The 25,648-nt window shown below is 38.8% G+C and overlaps 1 protein-coding gene across 1 annotated transcript in view; it reads right to left on the bottom strand.

Annotated features, from left to right (window-relative positions):
- The window catches only part of CNTNAP4 (contactin associated protein family member 4), a 264,709-nt gene that overhangs the window by 78,834 nt on the left and 160,227 nt on the right, over positions 1-25,648 (bottom strand). Inside the window, exons 5-10 of the mRNA XM_067018557.1 lie at positions 20,805-21,008; positions 20,041-20,225; positions 19,090-19,233; positions 15,724-15,985; positions 6,118-6,267; positions 4-175 (exon numbers count right to left, since the gene is read on the bottom strand). Coding sequence (XP_066874658.1) covers positions 4-175; positions 6,118-6,267; positions 15,724-15,985; positions 19,090-19,233; positions 20,041-20,225; positions 20,805-21,008 — 1,117 coding nt within the window. The remainder of the gene's footprint in view (positions 1-3; positions 176-6,117; positions 6,268-15,723; positions 15,986-19,089; positions 19,234-20,040; positions 20,226-20,804; positions 21,009-25,648) is intronic.

Below are 25,648 nucleotides of genomic sequence, written 5' to 3'. Positions count from 1 at the left end.
TACCTGTCTGTGATTCCACAGGAGTCTATCTGAAGGTCGCTGAAGTTCCCAAGAGACTCCTGCTGAACTGAAATCAGATCTACCATCTTGTGACTGATAGAGATGAGTCTCATACATCCCTGAAACCCACCAAGTGGACTTTTACATTTGGATCCATAGCTGTTGTCAGGACAACCTGATAAAAACAAAACAAAACAAAGTTGATAAGGATACATCGTAATGAATCAAGACTCAGTACCTTCACTAAAAAAATTTTTTTAAATAGGCATTTGATTAAATTAAAATGGAGGGGAAAGCCCACTGCAGTCATAATTCATCTGATCTAAATTACAAATAGCAATTCATACAAATGTATTTCTCTTTATTACCACAGGACTCATAGGAAATTACTACTGTTATAATAATTATGTGCAATGATACTAACTTGATCCCAGCTTTAGAAATATACAGATCAGCTCCAGTATCCTGAACATGTCAGGCAGCACTATTAAATTATGTATAACTCAAACAGAGGAACTTAGTCTTTTGAGATGCAAAAAGAAGAGCATAAAGGAGGAAAACATGCACGGTACATAAGAAAAGATAAATCAAGAGTCCTGAAATACCTTTGTGTTTAAGGCTATTCTGAAAAGGAGTTATGACGACGACTTGGAATAAAATTACAACTATTTATGTAATTAAATACTTTTCATATGCATTAAGAGCCACATATACATGCATTTTAATAAATCATAATGGCTTAATGTCAAAAACGTTTCATTGTTTGACTTTATTTACTCTCTGCCTCATAAAGGAGTGTTCCATTTGTATTGATTTTTTTCCTGGCATTTATCTAAGACCTGTTTCTAATTATTTAAATAATAAAGAACTCTAATATTAACCATTTTTGTCTGGGGTTTAATGATGTTCTCAGTGTTTCTCTATCCAAGTGAAATAAACAATTTTATGGAGTATGAACACATATATTATACTTATGTATTTTTCATTAATCTTTCTTTGCCGTTCTGGTTGTCAACCACTAATACAATTTCAAAGAATAAGGAATGAATCAGCAATTTCCTAATTCCTGTACAATCCAAGCTACTTTTCTACCTGGGAATTTCCATTATAATTAAATATTTTGACTGAGGGTGTTTCTCCTTAATGCTTTGTTTTCCTATCAAAATACTTTTACCCAGCAAGGAAAGGCCAGGATTCATACTTAAAACTGTTATTGGGCACACTGAAATATTGTATTTTAAGCAACGGAGACTGAAATTTAAAATTTAATATATCAAGAAAAGGGGATGAAAGTTTTTTGAGTATCAGTTAATTGTACACGGTTCTACACACACTTTCAGTGCTTAAAATTCTTCTGTGGTATAGGATACAGTTACCATAATCTGGATGTGTTTTCTAGGTGACTTATTAACCAATTAAGAATGTTAAAATAAAAACCGAGAGGATAACAGTTCGATAATATTTGGGGGCAACTACAATACGTCAGGAATATAAACAGCGCTGCTAATCTCCTTTTCTCCGGGTGGTGTTTCCTGACGCATTTCAAACTATTTCCGAATAAAATAAATTGGGCGATATGCCTCTATAGGGAACAAAACTAAGCAAACTCACAGTCACGAGGGGAGGTCATGGAACTTTACAGAGAGCACAGCGGTCATATTATGAGGCCCTTCACATTCCTGGCTACAATGTTTCATTAAGCAAGAGATTCTAAAGAACAAAGTAGGGTTCGACCCAGGTTGGTCTCATTAGCCTATGATAACAGACATCCACAGGTTAATATAACGCAACAGCAGAGAGAAATTCAGCACTGAACTGGTTTGAGATGAAAGTTCTAAAATATGAAGATTTCTAGGGAATACTTCGTGCTGAATTAATGGATGGATCCATTACTAGAGGCAGGCAGCATGTTAAGCACCTCTGAGACGGCAGATGAATGATCACTGCATGTACCAGAAGTAAGATGTCGGGTTTGACTTCGGGGTGGTGTGGCCAGTTCACTGGAGGGATGATGTCTGATTTATACAAGCGGGCGTGTGAGGGTGCTGCACACAGTCTAGTATCTCTAGCTTGTGCTACACGGTGTGTTATGCGATCGCACAAAGATCGCACAGGGGAAGGCACAGCAGTTCGACTTTCCTCCATCTTCAATCTGGAGAACCCAGATTTAAATTTTATAGTTTATAAATGATAAAAGCTGACCTCAGTGATTGTTTTGAAAGGCACACATTTGAGGAGGGAGAAAGCGTAAACAATGATGGGCACAGAGTGGCGTGTGGCGGTATATGCAGAACGCCGTGAGCTCCGGGCAGCCCACTCTCTCAATAGCCGCACTCAAGACTGACACAGAAAACAAACACAGCCCAGGCCGGTGGGACAGACTGCCCCTTGGCATGGGGGCACTTATAGGTTAGACTGATTGTAGGTTAGCCAGCTTATAGGTTAGACTGACTGCTGACAAGATAACTGGAAACTGGCAGCTGAATTGAGAGAGGACCAAAGGGGAAATGGATGGGAAGTGTCTCAGAATGTAGGATGTTTATTTACTTGAAGACGAACTGGCTGAAAAATTAACTACCTACAAAAAAGCCCTCCATCTAGATAAAACAGATCCTAGGAATAAAGGGCACTGTCAGCCACACAGCGGAGAAGGTTTTCTAGGGTGACCAATCGCCAAGTTTGCTCTGGGGGTGGGAAGCAGGGAGGCTGTTCCCAGGACTCCAGGCTTTCAGTGCTAAAACGGGAGAGTTGTTGGTGCAGCAAAAATAGAAATGAGACTTCTCTTAAATAAAAATGAGACTTCTGTTTTCTGATAAACAAGGAAAATAAGGAAACAATGAACAGGGTGGGAAACAACATAAACAGGCCTGAAAGAGTTAAGCAGTCTTGGCTATTCTTTAGCTGTTACTACTAACCAACACTTGTAGCTGGACTTCTCCTTCACAAAGCTGATTACTCTCTGACTCCGTATGAATTACACCCTGCACCTGGCTTTCTTCTCCCCTTACACTCTCTTGTAGCATTCTTTGTTTCAGAAAGAAGGTCACCGGCCAATAACTTCAGAAAAGACCAACCCCAGTTACCAAGTTGCCTGATGCCATCTGTGGCTGTTTTGAAATTTTGCAAAAGGAAAAAAAAAAAAGCAAGACCTTCATTAGGATATAAAACCTCTCCCTATTCCCGGTGGGCGGGAGCAGGGGGCGGGGGTAGCCTGCTGTGTCCTCTCTTTGGCCGGCAAAGAATAAAGCTACTTTTTCTCGTTCCTCCAAAAATCTGCCTCCGTATTTCTTTTCGGCACTGGTGCACGGAGAGCCAAGATTTTGGCTTCACCGGTCACCCCACTGCCAGTACCACTCAGAAAATGAGCCCCTGATCCAGTCCTGCCCTTTAGGGGACCCTTTTCTAACCCTCCTCCAGCCATGATTCTGCCCATGGCACCAGGGGGTCTCACAGGAGAAGGTGATGTGTCCACTTGGAAACCGCTCCCCTCTATAGCCCATTCCAGAATCCAGAATTCCCACCCCAGAAGCCCTACTTGGGCTTCCAGAAGGATGGACCTCCTCTACCAGGTCCCGGAGGTGCAAGGCTGGGAGGAGGAGGGAGAGATGTGGCAGCAGGAGGCCTCCTGCTTTCCTTTGGACACTTGCTCACAGCCCTGGAAATGTCAGGATGCCCTGGGGCTTGCAGGGTATATACTTAGTGATTAATAGAATCTCATGACAAGATCAAACATACTCTGGTACTTAAGGATACCAATTGAGAAGATGACTGAATAAACAGAGACGTTGCCTAAGTAAACTTAAGATTGGTTATTTAAATAAAAGCCCTGAAGTTGGAATTTTATTATGGAAACTGTCACAGTATATTGTTTAGGGACTTAGGAATATCTTAATAGATGTCAAATCATAAAGAACATGACAGGAGGCATAAAACTCCAATTCGAGACGATGGTTACCTGGGGACATGAGGTATGATCATGGAGTGACAAATGGATGTTGGTAATGTTATCTTTCTTAAGCTGGAAAATGCATGTGTAGAAGTGTATTTTAAAAATAATAATGAGTATTCTTTAAATTGTATATATGATGTGAGATGTGAACAATACGAAGGAACTGGGTGTGGGCTATTTGGCAACTCCCAGTGTATCTTTGCAACCCTGTGGTAAATCTAAAACTATTCAAAAATTATTAAGTTCATTTAATTAAAATGGTGTACATCCTATGTATCATAATAAAAACAAGCTCAATTATAGAGTGCACATGTGATATATTTCATTATAAAGTAGTATAGTATGAATAAAAATCAATCAAAATTTTGTGCAAAAAAATAGGTAGGCATCATTAAATCTGAACATGAAGGGTTTAAAGTAATTTAAGAATGATGATTCTATTTTCATTACTTACACTTTTATGCAGTCTGTTATTTTTGTCATCTCTTTTTTGCATCATTTAACAAAATGTTTGGGTTTTTTCTTACCTCTTTTAGTGCTTCTAAATCTTTTCCTTTGAAGTGAAAGCTCTTGATTAAGTTGTTCTACACAGATCTTCCTTGACTTACAATGTGGTTACATCTTGATAAACCCATTGTAAGTTGAAAATATCCTAAGTCAAAAATGTGTTTAATATATCCAACCTGCCAAACATCATAGCTCAGCCCAGCCTACCTTAAACATGCTCAGGACACTTACATTAGCCAACGGTTGGGCAAAATCACCTAACACAAACCCTACTTTACAATAAAGCATTGACTACTCACGTAATTTATCGAATACTGTACTGCAAGTGCAAACAGATGGGTTGCGTGGGAACAGAATGGCTTAAGTGTATCTGTTGTCTACCCTTGGGATTGCGTGGGTGACTGGGAGCTGTGGCTCGCTGCCACTGCCCAGCATCCGGAGAGAGTACTTTTCCACAGGTCACTAGCCTGGGAAAAGATCAAAATTCAAAGTACGGTTTCTACTGAATGTGTATTTCTTCGCACCATCATGAAGTTGAAAAATCCTAAGTCAGGGACTGCTTGTATATCTTACCATGTATTAAAGGAACATGTTCCTGTGGACTGCTATAAAATCAATCATATATTCCATAAGGTTTTACAAACCACTTGGTTTATAAATGAACAAATCACCCTAAAGGAAGCAATTATATCTTTTAAGATTGTTGGCATTATGCTGCCTTTCACAGTAACGGATTATGTAGGGGTTTTTTGGTGTGTTTGTTCACTCTTAATATAAGATGAATGATTCACAGTCTGTGTACTTACTGTCAATTCTTAGAAAGGAATTTGTATTTTATTGATGAATAATGAAGACTGGGCTTTCAACCAAATTCAAAAGTGCTTCTAGATAGAAGTCATGATTACATTTCAAAATAACAAGAAGAAACACCTCAAGTCATGATTAAAAATGAGCCTTACTACTAACAGTTTTACAACTTTGTCTTTCTAATTAATGTCAAATATTGTCTTATTTTAATTTTCCAGTGTTAAAGGTTCATTTCCACTTCCAAGGTTTGCTTTTTGAAGATTTTAGTTCAATCAAACATCCCCTGGACAAATAAACACATTTGTTTCTGTTCTTTAAGAGAGATGGCCTGGTGCTGAAGGCTAATGCCTTCATTTTATCAACTATATCAGTGCATTATTACTAAGCAGTGAGAAGAGGCTTCTGGAGCTAATTAAGTTAGATTATTTGTCCACTGGCATAATATTGGCCTGCACTGGGCAGCAGAAAATCAATAAGAATGCTCTAGAAAAGCTAAGAGGCATGATCAGGAAAACAGTGCAATGAAACGAGCCCATAAAATCTGAAAAAGACGTACATGTAAGGCCATTCAACATTAGGAAAGTATAACAAAATTTGAAAGTAAGAACTGAAGAGCATGGTCTACTTGCAAGCAATCTCATTACAGAAATCATAAACGTAAGTCAGTCCACCTCCAAGAAATGCATTTTTAGGTCATAATTAATCATCGTGATCTACTCAACATTTCCATGTTCAAAGAAAGTGAGAAACTATTCCATAATATTGACACTGGTTAAGACACGATGACTTTAAGACACAGGGGTAGTAACTGCGAACATGGTTCATTGCCCATACGGAGCAACCGTCTCTCTTACCTCCAAAATAATAGGTGCCCCCTGAATAAATGTGCTCAGGCCCCAGGGAAGGAGATGCAGAAGCCACTTGGCCGTCCACCGCCACGCTCAGGTAACTCCTTTTGGCAGACAAAGAGATGGAATGCCACTGTCCATCATTTAATCCAACACCTGGGGGAGGTAAAAATCAGTTAAAAGAGATACCTCTTAACAGTGAACATTGTAAGCAGTTGGCTAGAAATAGCAATGTACACATCACTCAATCAAGGGCAGCACTCACAACTGTTAATAAAAGAAAAGAAGAAGGGAGAGAGGAAAGGGAGGTCAGTGGGCAATCAGCACCCTCTGCGTGGAAAGAGTGCATGATTATCTTCCTTTCTTGGGGCCTCAACAGAGAACAAAATTCTAACTCAACTTGGGACAATCCTGAATGGTTCAAATCTTTCAATGGTTCAAATCTTGTTTGGCATGGCCTAATTTTCAGCGTCCACCATGTAATTTACCTTTTAAAAGGAAGGGTTTGGGAAGAGCACAGATATTTTCCAAAATTCTAGGTTATACCCAATAAATGATTTATCTGCTCTTTTACACCTTGGTGTAGTCATTTTTTGTGAGACTAGAATATTTAGCAAAGTACATGAAGTCAATCATTACAGAAATATTTGAAGAGATTATAATGCATGCTGAAAGCATACTGGTATAATGCAAAGTTAAAAAATAAAGCAGCGTGTAAAACCATATTTACATAGCTGATCATAATAATTTTCAGATTTTGTATTTGCACGTTCAACCAGTTGCCATAATCTATTGGTAGCTTCCAAATCAATACTCAGGGCACTTTTGGGGTCAGGCATAGACAGGCACAGAGCAGAGAAAAATTTGAGTTGACTGACGTGCATGCTTCTAGCTGAGGTCAAGTAAGGCAAAACTTCTTATTTCAGCTCTCACATGTAAATCTGTCTTCACATTTTTGTGTTTTTTGTTGGTGATTTTGCTGTTTAAAAGGCCCCCTGGCACACTGATGAAGAGCTGTCTGGTGTTCTTAAGTGCAAGAATGCTATGATTTGCCTTATGGAGAAAATACATGTGATAGATAAACTTCATTCAGGCATGAGTTATAGCGCTGTTGGCCACGAATTCAACATTGGTGAATCAATAATAAATACTAAATAACGTGTCTTCAAACACAATCATACATACAAGGTTGTGTTGACACGCAGACAAAAGTGTTGCCACCACAGGCTCACAGGAACCTAACCCTGTATTTCCCCTGGAAACAACGGTTTAGTATTTGCTAATTCCATGTTCACGGCAACTTCAGAGAACATAACTATTGCAAGTATTGAGAATCGACTCTATACATACAATTCTAATTATATTCCTAATTTTATATAAATATGGGAAAGGACTGAAAGGAAATATCTCTACATATAAACAGTAATTTTTGCATAAAAGAAAAATGTGGTTGTTTTTACTTCTCTTTATAATTTTTCTGTATTTTCCAAGTTTACATATATAATAAAAAATTGCTACAATCAAAAATCAAGGTTGGGCTTCCCTGGTGGCGCAGTGGTTGGGAGCCCGCCTGCCGATGCAGGGGACACGGGTTCGTGCCCCGGTCCGGGAGGATCCCACATGCCGCGGAGCGGCTGGGCCCGTGAGCCATGGCCGCTGGGCCCGTGCGTCCGGAGCCTGTGCTCCGCAACGGGAGAGGCCACAGCAGTGAGAGGCCCGCGTACCACAAAAGAAAAAATCCAGGTTTTCTTATCACCTAGAGAAACAGTCACTAGTCCCTCCTAAGGCAGTCCCAGTGTCATGAATCCAGGAGATGGTGGAGCCTTTCGCTCGTAAAGGGAATTACGTCTACAAAGGTTCTGTTTTGAACAGTCAGCAGACAGGTGGAATCTAAGACTCTCTATTGTATGTAAACCAGTAAGGTTCACATCCACCGAAGAGTCAACTCCGTATGATTTTGCAGATCAAATTACTGAGCAAAAATATAAGTACTCTATTAAATCTAAAAGTCGTGGGCCTCTTTCCTGATATTATGTGCAATTTCTTTATTTCTCCAGCTATTTTTGACCACAAGCTTTCAGACAGCAAATGCATGGAAGGTGCATTAGATGCTGAAGCTCTTCTCCCTGTACTCATTTAGTATAACACAAATTCCATCCTGGGCACTAGAGCTTATTTTTAAATTATATCCATGAAGCAAAAAAGATTTCCAAAGACCCAATTCTGATTTGGTTTGTGAAAGATAATGAGAAAGACCTAAAAACTGAAAAATGAAGAATGTAGGCTAGATACTTTTAGACACATTTTCTAAGAGTGCACTCTGAAATAGACGGCTGAATAGAGTTACATAATCCCTGACGATATGAGACTGGACTAAAATAAATCAAATGTCTCAAATTTGTCATCCTGTGCTTCCTTTAAGAGGATACATTTAGAGTGAAAATGCTTGTGCTGAGTTTTGCGTCACACGGACGAACACTTCCCACCCTCCTCACCCCACCCTGCGTCTCCCGCGATCTCTTCCTCAAAGCTCGGGGGCGCCTGGACACAAGGCTCTGCTTCTGTTATCTCATCTTAGGCTTTCCATTGGCCTGGGACGGTGCTCATCAAACTACCTGCGGTTATGGACATTTTCTTTTCTGATCTACTGCAGACTGATACTTTTATAAAATTCAATAAAAATGAATGACTGAAACATTAAAGAAAGAAGATATATAAAATACAAGCCCACTGACCATATGCTTAGAAGGTGTGGCAGTACCTTCTTTGCTCTAACGGTTTCTAGGAGCTTACTCTCCATTTTTGTAAAAAATGGAGAGTAAGCTTATTACCCATTATCTTGGTAATAAGTATTTCAGGGAACCGGTATATTCCAAGGAGCACGCTCTGAGAAGCAGTGCTCCAGGTAGCTGCCGCAGGAGAAAGTCAAAGGCTTGGGGGCATCTTCTGTCAACACAGAAGCTAATTTAGATTAAGAACACAAGTCTGTCAGGACAGCCATTCCGGGATATGACACAGTTAAACGCACCCATTTGCCCAGCTTGTGGGTTACAAGGTTGTGCTATGCTCGTGGGGGAAACTTCAGAAAGCTCTTCTTGAGCCTCATTTGTAATAGACATCGCTTGCTTATGATGAGGAGACTTTTATTACCTGTCAATGGGATTTATTGCTCAAACTAAATTATGAAAGACCCATTTAATTCATTTCACCTAACTCTACATAATAAAAAGGATAATTTTTAAATTGGATTCTATTTTTCTTTTAAATCTACAGCTCCTTCCACTTTAATGTCTGATGAGAAGTGAGCCCCTTTCCAAGGCCACATCATGGTGAAAGAGGGGAAGAAAAGGAGGAATTGCAGAATCTGTATTTTTTCTGATTCATGGTATAAGGGAACTAAATGCTAATTCTAGCACACGACTCCCGCCGCTCACAACTAGAATGTAGGGGAAGGGATATGTTGTTGGTATAATAATAACAAAATAATAACAGCTTTAGTGACTATTATGCATACCAGGTACTGCGTGCTTTATATGCATCAGGTCACTTAATCTTCAACATTACTATTGTTATTCTCATTTTAAATACGGAGAAAATAAAGCTCAAGAGGAAAAACAAATCACCCAAGGAAGTATCCAGCTGGTGAGCTGATTCCAAAACCCACACTCTTCTCGGCCTACACGACAGGTGGGCCCCTTATTGTTTTGCTCATGTTAAACAATTAACTTTGAGAAGGAGAAAAGCAGCCCCTGAGAGCTAGGGGCTAGCGGCCTGGTACCCTCGGGGAGGCCTTGGTGTTGTGAGATACTGGTGGGCATCCAGAGCTAGGCCTTGGGGTTCTCCAATTGAGCACGAACAAGCTCACAGAACATCAATATTAGACAAGGTCACTCTGTCACTACAATGAATTGGGACCAAAAAAACCCCCCCAAAACAAACAAACCCCCAAAGTGCTTTACAAACTGGCTTAAGCACAGACAAAAGCAAGGCTACTGTGCAAACCACAAAAATACCAAGTCCTCTCCTGGATCAGATGAATAACAAGTGACTTTTTAAATCATTTACAGATCTAGCCATATTTTATTCCTCCATCCCTCTAAATAATACTTACAGAGATACTTAACCACACAGTTACCCTCACCTCCTGGCAGCATTTAATCCCAAGCAATTTTCCATTTCCTTGAAACCTCCATGCAGAACAGCTAACTCAACCTAAAATCCTATGACAAGCGGTCTTTAACACCTTTGTAATGAGACTCTTCCACGGTTTCCCCGGGTGAGGGTTCTCCCTGTTGCCATAAGCAACAAACCCAACCTGTTTGATTGCAGGTATGATCGCTGTGGTCTCTGGGCAGAAACCCTTGACAACTCCAGCTGGAAGAAGAGAAGAACAAATGGAAGGGTTTGCAAGTGCAGGTGGCAGGAGAACGTGGGATCCTTCACAAGAACCTTCTCCCTCTCCCCTTCTTCTCCTTCTCCTCCTCTTTTCTTTTCTCTCTATCTCTCTCCTTCTCTCTTTTTCTCTCCCTCTCAGGCCCCAAAACACATAGACACACAAAATAAAGGAGGAGGAAAAAGGTTTATCTCTGCTCCTTGTATATAGTATCAGGGACCAGTCTTAAAACTGCTGCAGAAATATTGTGACACTTTAGCTGCCATCACTCTTTCATAAGATTATAACAGGCATCCATGAAGTAGGATGTGTAAAGGGGAAAAAAAAAAAGCCTGTTATATAGGGTAGATTCTTTGCAAAGAAGCAAAAGGCAATTATACAAAGGCCATTCCTCAAGGAGCAACTGAAGGACTTTGCCTGTTCCAAGGAACTTTTAGTGCTCTGAAACTGTGCCAGACATTCCTATATTCACTAATAGCCACTAACCAGAATTAAAGCTCCATGACACCAGATTGCTCCTGCCAAGAGGAAAATATGGAGGTCAATGCTGCCAATCCCTTTAGGGCAAAGTGGGACTTTCATGGAAAGTCCAGAATTAAAGATCCGTGACACCAGATCTCTCTTGCCAAGAGAAAAATATGGAGGTCAATGCTGCCATCACCTTAGGGGAAAGTGGTACTTTCAGGGAGCGATGGGGTTCTAAGGGGAAAAGTAGGAATATTCCAACAGTGAAAGGGAAGAAGGGGGAACTTTAAAAATGGCTTCTCCTGGGTGAGGCAAATCAAGAGGGCAGTCCCATTGCCAGGGCCACAAGGGTCACGAATGCCTAGTAACTGAAACATGCAGAAGCATCTCGTAGGCGGAGTCAAGATGGCATACTGGGAGAATGCGGAATTCGCGTATCCTCACAACTAGGGTACCTACTAGGTACTGGTGGGGGACCACGGACACCTAAGGGAACGGGAGGAGCCCCTAGTGACTGGGTGGGACGCGGGGTGTGGGGGTAGTGAAGGGGGAGGAGAAGCGGAGGCGGGATGGGACTGGCGCCCCTGAGGGGCGGCTGGGGGAGGGGAGGAGCTGCTACACCAAGCGACACCCACCCCCCGTTAGGGGGGGAGACCCTGGGGGAGAACGTGGAGGAGGGGCGCGGAGGAACGGAAGGGAACGTGGCCAATGCGTTCCCTGTCCACTTCGGCACCGGGAAGGCTGCTGGGCTCCCGGGCCTAATCCTCGGTCCTCGGAGCCTCCCTCCTGCGCACGGAGCCTAAGCCCCGCCCCCACACCCCCAACCAGGGCCCCATCTCTACACTGGGAGACCCCGTCCAATGAGCTGGGCCTAAGCCCCACCCACACACCCTCACTCAGGGCCCTACCTCCAAACTCCGGAACCCCACACTCCAGACGACCTCCTTTGGATGTGCTGCCTCTCCCCTTCCCCAGGTCCTAAGCAGACACCCCGCCCCACGCTTGAATGTCTCCCCACCTAGACCCCGCCCCCAAGGGACTTTTCCAGCTACCTAGGTCCTAAGCCTAGGCCCCGCCCCATGCTCAAACGTCACTCCCCTAACCGCCTAGGACCCACCCCACCCTAAACCCCACCCCTGCCTAAGTTCCACCCTCATAGCCAGGGCTTTTGTTTTTCTTTTCTTTTTTCTGTTGTGGTTATATTTTACCTTGTTGTAGTTGTTCCAATTATAGTTTTATTTTTCCTAATATATTTTTTATCTTTCTAATTGTATTTTGTTTTTTATTCTTTGATATTATACTGCTCTTTTTTTTTCGTTCTTTCTTTCTTCTTTTTTTTTTAAAAACTGCACTGTGAAGCTTGTGGATCTTGGTTCCCAGGTCACAGGTCGGGCCCAAGATCCTGTGGTGGGAGCTCCGAGTCCAAACCGATGGACTAACGGAGAACCTCAGACCCCAGGGAATATTAATGGGAATGAGGCCTCCCGGAGGTCCTCATCTCAGCACCAAGACCTCACTCTATCCAACTGCCTGCAAACTCCAGGGCTGGACGTCTCAGGACAAACAACCAGTAAGACAGGAATACAGCACCACCCATAAAAAAAAAAAAAAAAAGAAAAAGAAACGACAAAAAAATAGGTTACAGACGAAGGAGCAAGGTAAAAACCTACAAGACCAAATAAACGAAGATGAAATAGGCAACCTACCTGTAAAATAATTCAGAGTTATGATAGTAAAGATGATCCAAAATCTCAGAAATAGAATGGAGAAAATACAAAAACCATTTAACAAAGATCTAGAACGAAAGAGGAGATATGGGGATATATGTATATGTATACGTATAACTGATTCACTTTGTTATAAAGCAGAAACTAACACACCATTGTAAAGTAATCATACTCCAATAAAGATGTTTAAAAATAAATAAATAAAATAAACAGAAAATAAAAAAATAAATAAATTTTATAGTTCTGGGAGGAGAATTTTATACTTAACTTTAAAAAAAAAGACCTAGTGGCAGGACAGGAATAAAGATGCAGAAGTAGAGAATGGACTTGAGGACACGGGGAGGGGGAAAGGTAAGCTGGGACGAAGTGAGAGAGTGGCACGGACTTATATATACCACCAAATGTAAAACAGAGAGCTAGTGGGAAGCAGCCACATAGCCCAGGGAGATCAGCTCGGTGCTCTGTGACCACCTAGAGGGGTGGGATAGGGAGGGTGGGAGGGAGACGCAAGAGGGAGGAGACGTGGGGATATATGCTTATGTATAGATGATTCACTTTGTTATACAGTAGAAATTAACGCACCATTGGAAAGCAACTACACTCCAGTAAAGATGTTTAAATTAAAAAGAAACACCTCAAGTACTATAAGGCTGCATCTGCCAGGCCCTGCCCATGGGAGCAAGAAGCTTGTTTTCAGGCCTGATTTTCGCCTTTAGGCAAAAGCGACAGCAGAAATGTAAAACTCAGCGGAAATCTCAAATTTGACAATAAAGAACTTATTTTAAATAGGAAAATATAACCGTATGGTTCATTAGGTTCTTGATCTGAATGATTTCTGCTTTGCCATCTATAAAGGTGACAGAGACTGACAACATTTTATGTCATGAGTGATGTTGTAGTGCTGCTAATATGTTTTATGCTTTAGACTATTATAATATCCTTAATATTTCAAAAATGATTGAGGCTGGCATAGTATTTTTGAACCTTTCCAAATGACGATTTGTAAAACTACATCACATTAAAAATTTCGCCTGATATTTCAAACATCTGCACAATTCCATTCTTCCTCAACATAATATAAATTTTTATTCCATTGTAAAAAACATAAAAACTCTATGTTTTGAAAACCTGTAAGATTTATAATTTAAATCTCTAGTAGCAAAGAAAAATTGAGCCATCCTTATATAATGGAATGATGCAGTATACGATTCTCACCCACAAATAATAGGTCATCCATTCTCTTCTGAGTCGTTATGATACAACCTGACAACTGATTTAATTACCGTACACTGCACCTGTGAAAGTCTTCTCCTATGAGAGAAACAAATGGACCACGTAGCCATACCATTTAAATAGCCCGCTATCCAATGCAAAATGTACTTTCCTCACCGAAACGAGCAAAAATTAAAACTTTAAAAGAAACTAGAAAGATGGGAATGGGGGAGTTGGTGTGTAAAGTCCTACCTGTGTTATCTGAAGTGCAACAATTTTAATATATTGACTTTCATATTTTGTCGAGGATCCTTGTTATTAGCTATGGGCACAATCACACAAAGTCATATGATGTCATAATAGATTACAGTGTACACGGATTTAAACATTAATTTAAAAAATCATTTGGGTTAGTCTAGATAGACTTACACCTAGTATTTTATTAAGTTTGTATGTATGACTGTGAAGTGTTTAGAAATGAACTAGCTTCATGGGGCTCAGTACAATAACACTGTACTGAAGCAGCTTCTTTAAGATGTTGAAAATTAGGCTATGACTATAACCACCCCAGACGATGTCAAATAACATCACAATAAACTACACATTAATAGCAAGCTTACATTTTTAGTCCCTCATTTTAAGGAGCCTATTAATTAGTAATATGACACTGATTAATTTATTTCCTTTTGTCAAGACTGCAAATCTACCACATTTTGAGTATTGCATTAAAAAGTCACAGCACAGTACCTCTTAAAAATGATAATTGATACTGAAGTTTCAGTTCCCACATTTACACTACAGTGATATACGAACAACAAAAAAGATACACAAAGACTAGGCATATTCATTTGTATACCTGTATTTCTTATATTTGGTTTCTGACTGTATTTTAACTTTTCTTCCTCTCCCAGTCATATTCTACTAATTTTGGTCAAAGTTAATATAGCTGAGTAGTACAATGGCATCTTTAAATTGTTTTTAAAGATCATTTATTAACTTGATGTCTCAGTTTACCCCAATGTGACCCCTAAGTTGCTTGGCTTGGGTATTATTCCATATATATGAAAATGTGATGGAGATCCTTTGTCAAGAATTATATAATTTTAATGAAGAGACAAAAATATCCCTCACCCAAAGCACTGACCTAAATTAGACATCAATTCTCCAGACACTCATACAGTCTCTTTAATTATATTCTAGTCATTAAAATGGTACCATATTGCCTAGAAGTGCAGAGAATTCCATTTGGTTCCCAAATGAGAGACTTTACACAAATTTTCTCCCCAAATATATGCAACACCACACAAACTACAGCAGCAAGTAAAGTTAATTTGACTAAATATTTAGGTTTTACATTCACACTAATATTGAGATACAGATATAGATTCCAGAAAGACCCCTCCCCATCTCTCAAAGACCAGATAAGACTAATAACTGTGTTACACAAGACTCATCTTCCATTGAAGACACCCAGCAAACTTGCGGTCCATTTCAAAGCCTTTCATATTTTTCCCAGAACACATTTCCTCGGGATATATTGATTTACCTGGACTGGGCGAGAGGGTCATGGAAGGAAATTTCGATTGCCCCACAACTATCATTTTGCTTAATAAGAACTGCTCGTGTTGAAGACATATTTAAAAGAAAATCAGAAGCGAGCTCCTCTAAGGAAGAGATAATCTTATTAACTCAAGTATTCATTTGTTAAACAAATATTAATTTGGGGGTCAAGCATAAAAGTTTATGGAGAAGGGACAGAGAGATAATGAAATCTTTCAAACGCAAATACTTTGCCTACAGGAATACACTTATTACCTGCTGTGATGTCACTGGGTAATTTTCCTGGATGGTAGAGATTCAGCTGAAGTTTTCCATCATTAAGAAAGAGGAGGAGAGCCCCTGAAACCAGCTGAAGCTCACGGAATAGCAGAAGCCCCTCCTTATTCCAGGTTCGAAATTGAAAAGTGGCAGAAACCTCATCCTCCCCGGAAGAGCCCGGCAGTGCTAAGTAACTCCTGGGGCTCAGAAAAGTCACAGGCACACACTGTGGTTCTGAACAAGAAAACAACACATTTCCCTGAGAATAAAGTAAAAGAAAAAGCTTTAAGAATGACACTCACATCACCTTAGTGATAAAATCTGAAATACAGAGGCTGTTTATCAGTCTCTAATTACCCCTGATTTAAAACAACAACAAAAAATCGCTGTCAACATGAATATTCAAATCTTTGCCATATGTCTTAAAGGTTCTTCAAATCCAGGGATACATGGTCAGGCAAATCTTTCCCTGCCTTCTCTGGGTGAAATTATTTCCTCCCCATCTCTCAGTTCACAAAGGCCTCTAACTCAATGCAATTGAATTCAATAAAAAATTTAATTAAAACAACTCTTTTTTATGTTTTATTTGGTTTTCTCTTCCCACTTATTTCACCCTTTTGCTGCCTTTGGCTTCTAACCCACCCCATAACATAACCAACATTAATGAGCTACTGGTTTTCCTTCCATGTTTTTTCATAATTCTCTCTGTTTCCATTGACATATACAAATATATATACACATATATATGTATATACATGTTTAAGTTATGTGTTCACTTACATGTACATACACCTAAATATGTTTTGAATACATATACCTACACACTAGGCATTATTTGTTTTATTAAAATAGGAGCCATGTTTTATGCTGTTTACTGTATCATGATTTTATCATTAACCAATAACTTATGGAAATCCCTTTGAGTTATCTGGCAGAAGCCTAATTCCTACTTTTATTGCTTGCATAATATTTTACTATGTGAATGCTCCAATTTTAGTCAACTGTTTCCTTGTTAATGTATATTCACTTTGTTTCCAGGTTTTGCCTCTCTGAACAACGCAAGAATAAATAACTCTGCATGCTTCTCTATGTGCTGGTATTTTCAGTTCTGCAGAAGAGGGATCTAAATAAAGAACTATTGTATCTACATGTTTTAATAAACATTTTCAGCTGCTTCTCTGCCCACCAAAAAAAGTTAAATTCTCCACATTTCCAACAGTAGTACACAAAGGACGCTTTTCCTACATCCTTGACAAAGATATGCTTTTCCCCACATCCTTGACAGCAATAGGTATTACATATCTTTTAAATTTGCATAAGTTCAACAACAAAATGCCAAAGTGATGTATCATTCTTATTTATCTTGCATTTACCTAATAGTATATCTAAGCATTTTTCATAAGTTTGTTGCTCTTCTGGACTCGCTTTCCTCAGAACGGTCTGTTCATACCCTCTGCCTATTTTTCATTTTTCATTTTTTTAGGTTTAACATTGCATAATACAATGTAGTACTTACATTCTTTTTTGAACCATTTTTGTCTTTTTCTTATCATTATGCGTTTGTCATCAGATTTACATGTATTATTTCTTATCTAATGGTTTTTAGGTAGATCTTCAAGATACATTAGAATTGCATGAATTTTCATTAAAATATTGTACATGAAGGATTATTTTGCTATTAGAGTTAAATACATATTTAAGGATTAAAAAAAAACGTACAGGTCCGAACTATTTAGAAATAACTAGAATGTTCCTTAACGGGCTTCAGAAATCAAGATAAATGTTTTTATTTTACTTGAAAATAATCTTCAACAAATTTTCTAAATATAGATTTGAAAAGTCAATGAAATCACTTTATTTAGAAGACTACACATTGGAATTAAACTACTAGTCTTGGTTAAACAAAAACATTTGGCTATACTGTGATTCTGTTAAAAGTGAATTAGCTTTCACTGCAGACAAATGCCTGGCCCCAGTGAATGAAATAACAAAAGCAGAAGAGTGAAATAAACTGACCCATAATGTAAAGGCAATTATAAGAGTAACAAACCTGGTAAAAATGGAAACATTTACCAGCTGCATTTGGACAGCTGTCTGCTACTCTACAAGCAGCAAATCCTCTTGGCAATGAAGAGTGGGTGCTAGCTGCACGAGCAGCTTCTGGGAACTCATTTTGCAATGAAACACTCACATCCATCTCTCTATAATATTTTTATTTTCCATTTAAATTCTTTTCCCTTTAAAAAAAACTATCTAAAAATCTTGCTAGATGGTGTACTCATATAAATACTATCAATTCACACAGAGAATTAAGAATAAAATATTTTGTAAGCAATAAATAATCCCATGATGTGGTTTGGGTTTTGCTGACACAACATGAGCTTACATTTACATATGCTGAATTTTGAACAATTAAAGAAATGTATTCAAATGGATAGATGTGTCTGCTTTTCTATCATTAAGCTGGTTAAGCTAGAAACCACGTTTCACAGAATCTCTTTTCTTGTCTTACTCTGGTTAAAAGTTAGCCAAAGAGGGAGCTTGCGTGATATGAGTCAGAAGTGAAAGGCTGGCCGTTTTCCCCCCAAAGGTTTTCTGTGTGTGATAGAGCCCAGGGAGGGATGATCACAGAGGGGCTGGTTTATTCCAGTTTGTCCTGGCTCTTTCACTGGGCTCCTTCTCTTCCTCCAGACAGCTGGGCTCCACTTTCCAGCGCCTCTGATGATTGTTAAGATCCAAGTCCTAAAATAGATCCTTGTTCCTAAACTCATAGTGGTGCCGCTTCCCTGACTGAACCCTGACCGATAACAGTTGTATTTAAATTTCTGCTGCATTTCCATAGAATTAGAGTATAATGCAGCCTGACGAGCACTGCTCTTGGGACAGACTGGCAGATGCAATCTTGTAAAGGCCTATTAGTTTCTTTTATTGGTTGTGAATGACCGTGGCAAAATACAAATTTTTCAAATGCTTCTCTAATCTACATGGATGTTATCTGATTCCAGGAACTTGGTATGCTTCTTCAGAGAGTGTGTCAGGGAGTATCTTATAAAGGAAATTACAGAGTAAAAGAAATTAGTCTCCTGGGAGTAATACTAGCACAACAAAATAAATTATCAGTTGTACCAAAAAAAGGCCTGCTTTACTTCATATAGATATAAAATAATCATGCCCTATGAATTTAAAATTTTTAACATAAAATTCATCCCTTACATGCATATTGCCAAGCACAGAGATGTTTTTAAGGAACAAGACTAAAGTCTAAAACATCACATCAAGTGAGAATTCAAAATGAAGCAACTTTGTAATGTGGAAAAGCCACGTGGGTTTCCTCATTTCTTCACATGAAGACTCAAGTCTTACCATAATGACGATCTGTGGGTCCTGTTGCTTGGCCAAATCAATAACATCCACTCCATTATAATAGAGATTTTCTAAACACCCGTGAAAATGTTTACGAGGGAATGACACTGATTTCCCAGGTGCTGGAATCCCTCCAAAGCTGATCTTAGAAAGAAAAATGGCATCAATAATATTGTTTAGTGATTTCTTGATAATCTGCTTAAATCATTATGATTAGCAACTATAGCTGTAATCATCATAGATAGACCGATTTTTCAGTACTGTACACTGCCATATTGTTCATTTCAAATGGAGATTTAAAAAAATTAAGATGCAGATTTTAAAACAAATTTATATGCATTCAGTTTTCACTTACACAAGAGCTTGATTATTTTTACAAGTGGCTAATCACACCTGATTTTAATATTTTTTGGTTGTTGAAGAAAAATACATCTTTATATCCATGGTAAGCCTTGACAGCTTTAACAATGTCACCGATTACAATGACATTTTGTTTCACATACATTTCTGGCACACGTTGATATCTGTGCGTTGGAATTGATTATTAATGAATCAATGAATCTATTTATTGCTACATTCTCTCCATCAATCTGCACTGTTCAGGAGTGCCCTTTACCCGCCCCTACCACCACCGATCAGGCAACACATTCTGTATTTACTTGTGATGAGATCTCTTCGAGAACATTTCCTACAGGTGGCAATTTGTGACTACACATTGCAGGCGAAAAAGATGACATTTCTGTGTAACAGTAAATTAACGTACTGGGAGAAAGATGAAGCCTCAGTAGTATATGCACAAAATTTGCTACTTGACTTAGGTCACCTAGAGGAACACTTCATCAGAACCTTGACTGACTCTGAACGTAGGTTTTCTATAGTGTATTTTCTTTCATGCGGCTACACCACACACACATTACAAAGTCTGCATGAACTGGGACGTAACCGTCACACCTCATAGTCGAGATGCAGGTAACTGAAGTCTCCCTGGGCGTGGAAACGATGCCTGTGCTCATCCACTGTGAAGTTGACTTGTTTGCCCACGCGTTGGATGCGCACCGAATGCCAGTGCTGGTCGTCCAGCAGGCTGCCCAGCGTGAGGCTGATGGGCACGTGAGTGGAGGGCAGCTTAGCTTCACCTTAGAGGAGAAAAAAATAACAGCACCATTATCCTCCGTTCTAAAAAAGAAAAAAAAGTTTCTCTGGGGGGCACCGGAGTCTCTCATGACAACTGCAATCTCTTTCCACACTCCATCCAAAACGCTAGTCTGAACTTACCTCAAGTTTGAATATAATATCCTCTCAACCTTGTTGTAATTTCTTCCTCTGCTAATTCTCTTTATTAGCATTACCCACCATCACACTCTCATTTTCCATGTAAATTTTATATTTGCTACAACCTCATTATTTTTACTACCTCAGTGTTTTTCAATGACCCATCCCTTTCATCATGATGTTTGAAAATTGCTAAGTGGTTCTGTCAGCACTACGACATTGAAAGAGGGTCCTGTACAATTTGCAAATTAGGAACCATTTTTACGTGCAAGTACAATATGTGCGTGTATATATATACATATCGCACATATATACATAAACACTTGAATGTGGAAATAAGGCACCTTAATTGTTAAAAGAAAGATAAGCTATAAGAGCGTAAAGTTACTAAGGTGATATCTAAATGACCAGATTTTTCAAGCACTTGACCCAAATGGTTTTACCTGAATTAATAACTAAAAAGAGTTTTCCTCTTCTTAATTCCAGTGTGATGTGATCTCCATTTTGCCCTTTCCGGTGGAGTAGAATCCCGTCACTCTGCATAGTTTTAAATTTCAAAGAAATTACATCCTTTATTGGGTTTAGGGATTTTTGATCAAATCTGTAGAGAAGGCAACTTTTCCCATCAAGATCAACCACCTCTGATCCTAGACAAAGATATTAAAAGTCATTCTAAGGATAAATATGCTTTTCATTAAAGCATTTTAAAAGTATATGTATAGAAAGAGCATTATACTTGTACCCATACATGTATATTTCAGCTCCAAGTTAATCAAAATAATGGAAAATAAAACCACCAAATGTCTAATTCCTGGGATTGATTCCATTTTAGCCTTTACTCACCTATTTACAAAATTCATGATCTAGAAATACATTTTGAAATGTATTCCTAATTTTCTCTTATATTATTAAAGGCTGTTTCTCATTCCATAATAAATTAGGGAAAAGGTTATAATCAATACCCATAAAACCACTTTGCATATTTCATGATCAATATTTTTAATGACATTCTTGAAATGTTGAAGTTAAATGGTTTTTTAGCTTCTGAAAAAGTAGTTTTGAAATCTCAAAATTCTTTCTATATGGCATATATAAAAGAGATCGACACATAAATACATACACATACATCGGACTCATCAATGCCACCTCAAGTATATATTAAACTGACCTTTGTGTTTTGTTTTATTTTATTATTTTTGTGGCTAAGTAATAGTATGTAAGAGCAATGCTATTTTCTGTCTTCTCAAGGGCACTGTTGGAAAGATATTCACTTAATGACATTATAAGGGCTGTTCTGCTGCATTTGTATCATAACTGTTACACTGACAGGTTTTTTCAGCTTTCTGACAGTGTCTTATCTACTCATTGTCAAGATCACTTTTATTCAGTTCATCTGATAAAAGATGTCATGTTATACCAGTAACATAACAGTACATCTGTCAAAATCAGTTGCACCCAGAGCAAAGAACTGATAATACTCAGAAAGCCTTGCAGTGTTTCCTACATTTCACAAGTCAAAGATTTTTTTTAAGGCAATTACCCGTGAGAGTGCATTTATGTAATAAATGAAGAGGTTAGGGAAACCCAATAAAATAGGAAGCTATTTTTCAACTGGTTAGGTGACTTCTCCCAGTCAACAAAATGACATTACAGTTCACTCATCTTGTTTCATTCGACAAAATTATTACATCAACTTGTATGTCCAATATGCATGTCTTTCAGATTATCCATCATATTTAATGGGAACCATTTATATTCACCACCGCCCCCAATTTTTTCCAACTATTTTATGCAGCTATCTTTTGGAAATTCAGAGGTTTGATTTTTCCATGTCTTGTTAATGTGCTTATGAAAGAATTCATTCACCAAGTGCACATGAATAAACATTGCATTCTGTAGAAAGAATAATGTTAACTGAATAATTACTCCTTGTTATATAGCTGAATGAATGTGCATGGCAAAAACATAACTCTGTGTCAAAAACAAATAATGTGTTCTATGATAATTAGATTACAATAAATTAAGAACAATTCCAATAAGACAGACTGTAAATGCTGACACATTTGGAGCTATGCAGTTGTCTCCGAGTTAATGCATTGCTTAAAGGCAACCATCATTATAATGATTTTATTTCAGATAAAGTCTATTTTGGGAATTAGCTACCAAGAGAATTTTTTCCCCTATGAAGGTCTAGCCTGTGATACTTCAGCCTTCTATTTCTTTATTTCTCTCTTCTTCATTATTGTTGTTATTACATTAATAATGGTCATATTAGCCTTTCACGGCACCAAGAGCTTTGTGCCTGGAATATCTCCATCAGCAAAGTGGGATAGTGAGAAACATATTAGACGATTGATGCCTAAAGCAATGGTATACTACTTCAACTCTTAAATGGAAGCCACTTGCCATTTTCTCTCTTACCTATTATGTTCTTACTTGACAGGTATCACACTAGGTAGTTGGGTACCTCCATTCAATAAATATTTATTTAGCCCATCCAGTCTGAGGCCCTGTGACGGATGCTGAGATGAAAGAGGAATCAACACCAACATGGCCCTTGTCCTCATGGAACTTACGTTCAGCGAAGATGGACAACACGTAGCAAGTGAAAGGGTAAGTTCATAAACCACTACGAACCATAACAGGCGTTCTGATCAAGACTAAAAGAAGCCTGGGGTCACTTTAATTCAGGCAGCTGGGAAAGCTCAGTTCTCAGGTCTAGAAACCTGATGCTAAAGCAGATGGTAATCAATAATCTTCTTACTATTGTCAGTCTTCAAGTCCTAAACTTGTCCTCATAAAATAGAATTATTCTTATTATGCTTAATTTTAAGATGGCTAGACATTCTCCCCACACATGCTCTCATTCACTGTCATGAAAGGAGGCTCTGAGGACACTGAGACACTCCAGGGGCAGTCAGTAACTCAGCCCTCAGATTTCACATGCAATGTGAACAATACCCTTCGGGGAAAAAAAGGCTAAATATAATTCCGAATGTAAGTACAATGTCAGTACGGGGAAACTTCAAGTTATATCCGTGTAGTATATGTACAAGGATTCCCATAAAACAAAGAAATTCAGGATGATCCCTAACAGTATTACTTTAGATAGAAAACTCACTTATAAACGCTATTTACAGAACTTATCTGATATATAAAAAGCATGCAATTTTAAACAATCATCATAAAACGTTGTGCTATGATAAATACAGTTAACGATATAAAAATCTGGAACTATCTGAAAAAAAATAATCTTTTGAGAGAGGGAGAGAGAGGAAGGGAGAATCTGAATTTTCTCCAAGGATGCTGGTGGGAGGGACAGGTCTCGCTTGAAACTGATATTACCACTGTTAAGAAAATTGAAAAAGCTGGAAAATAAATCAAAGGAATAACTTCATGTCCTCTCAATGTCATGCTGGAGCTTTTTAAAAGAAGCCCGTCTAATTAATTCTAGGTGAATTCACAAATATCTTATTTTACTATTTATTACTGATGAGGGCCAGTCTCTAAGTTACATGTTCATTTATAGTTTTGTTTTGTTTTGTTTTCCCCATAGAGATGCAAATGACTTCTGTCAGATAGAAAATATATCCCCAAAGGTTATGGTTTTATTGCCCTGTTGGACATTAAACATTTGTGTACTTAACCTAGTGATAGTAATTCAACATTCTTTTTTCCAGCTTTTAGGAACCACTTGCATTCTTGGCCTATGGCCCCTTTCTTCTCGTATAGGACCAGCATCAGAGCATCTTCAAATTTCTCTCTTTCTCATTATCTCTCAAGGTTTGCATTCACAGTCACATCTCCTTCTCTAACTCTGATCCTGTCACCTCTCTTTTATAAGGACCCCTGTGACTACACTGGGTCCACCTGGATAATCCAGGATCATCTCCCCAACTCAAGACCCATAACTTAATCACAACTGTAAAGTACCTTTGTCATGTAATGTAATATATTTACGGTTACAGGGCATTATTCTATCACAGCAAGTTACCTGCCCTCTTTGTCCCTGTTCCTTCATCTGTAACATGGGAATAAGAGTACATTCTTTTTTTAAAGTGAAGTATGGGTGATTTACAATATTTCTTAATAACAGTATATTCTTCATAGGTCTGTTGTATGAATGCATATCTATACAATTTTTGGAAGTTCCTAGCATATAATTAGAATTCAATAAATGTTAACTACTATTAATGCTATTACTTATTAGAATACTGGGCAGGGAAAGAGGGATAGCAAAAATAGTTTAATAAATACATTTGGTGTGTTTATTTTTTAAAAGTGGACTCTAAAAAATAATGCATTTCTGAAGTGCACAAGAAATGCTCAATTACCAATGTCATTGCCAGGTTATGAGCAAGAATGATTTTGAGCCATCTGTGGGTTCTGTGGCTTTTTCTCTGTCTGTCAGCCAATGCCTGAGCTGACTCACCACGGTAATTGTCGGTGACCTGAATCCTCCTCAGTGAATACCTCCATCTCAGATCTTCTCATTTACAGCAGGAAGCAAGGAAAGAAGTGGCTCAAAGATTGCAGGCCCTACTCTCATATCAATTCTCCCCGTGACCCCGGGGAAGAGGTATAGCCTGTTTGATCTGCATGATTCAGAAATATAATCTCCCATAGAATAAAGAGTTTTCTGAAAGAAAATATTCCTATTTCTTTCAGGGAGTTGTATGAGAAGTGGAATTGCTGAAACACGTATTCTGCGCTCCTTCTACAGCACATATTTACGGAGACCTTTCTGCGAACACAGTGGAAGACACAGTAGTGCATAACACGAAGTGCATTTTTTTTTCCAGGAGCTTACGGTCTAGCGGGGAAGACACACGTCCCTGAGATGTGATTGTTCATGCTTCACTTCTGCATCAGGGCTGGGTCCCGAACGATTTCTAACACGTGCAGGAGGAGCTGAACCTCTCAGCCTCAGAGAAGGACATTAACTAATGGGCAGAAAAGCTTCACCTCCGTGAGCAGCAAACTGCTTTTCTACCCCTGCATGTTTCACATGCAGACACACTCCTCATTGTCGTATCTTCCACTTGACCCAGCACCGTTCCCTCTCCCTTGCATCCTATCCCTGCTCCAGAAGTTTGAGGCTTCTCCTATTGTGAGGGGTTGCCATTTGAAAAATCAATGTCTTCCCCACCCTGTAAGTGAATTACTACGAAAAACACATCCAAGGGCATGATTTCTCAAATTGGGGTCCATGGTCACACCACGTGAGAATCACCTAAGGAGAATCTCTTGTGGCCTCCATAAACATTCAACAAACATCCTGCACTCT

The sequence above is a fragment of the Kogia breviceps genome, chromosome 18, assembly GCF_026419965.1.
Source record: "Kogia breviceps isolate mKogBre1 chromosome 18, mKogBre1 haplotype 1, whole genome shotgun sequence".
Classification (NCBI taxonomy): Eukaryota; Metazoa; Chordata; class Mammalia; order Artiodactyla; family Physeteridae; genus Kogia; species Kogia breviceps.
Note: the sequence above shows the minus strand (reverse complement) of the source record. Positions and strands in the feature narration are given on the sequence as shown.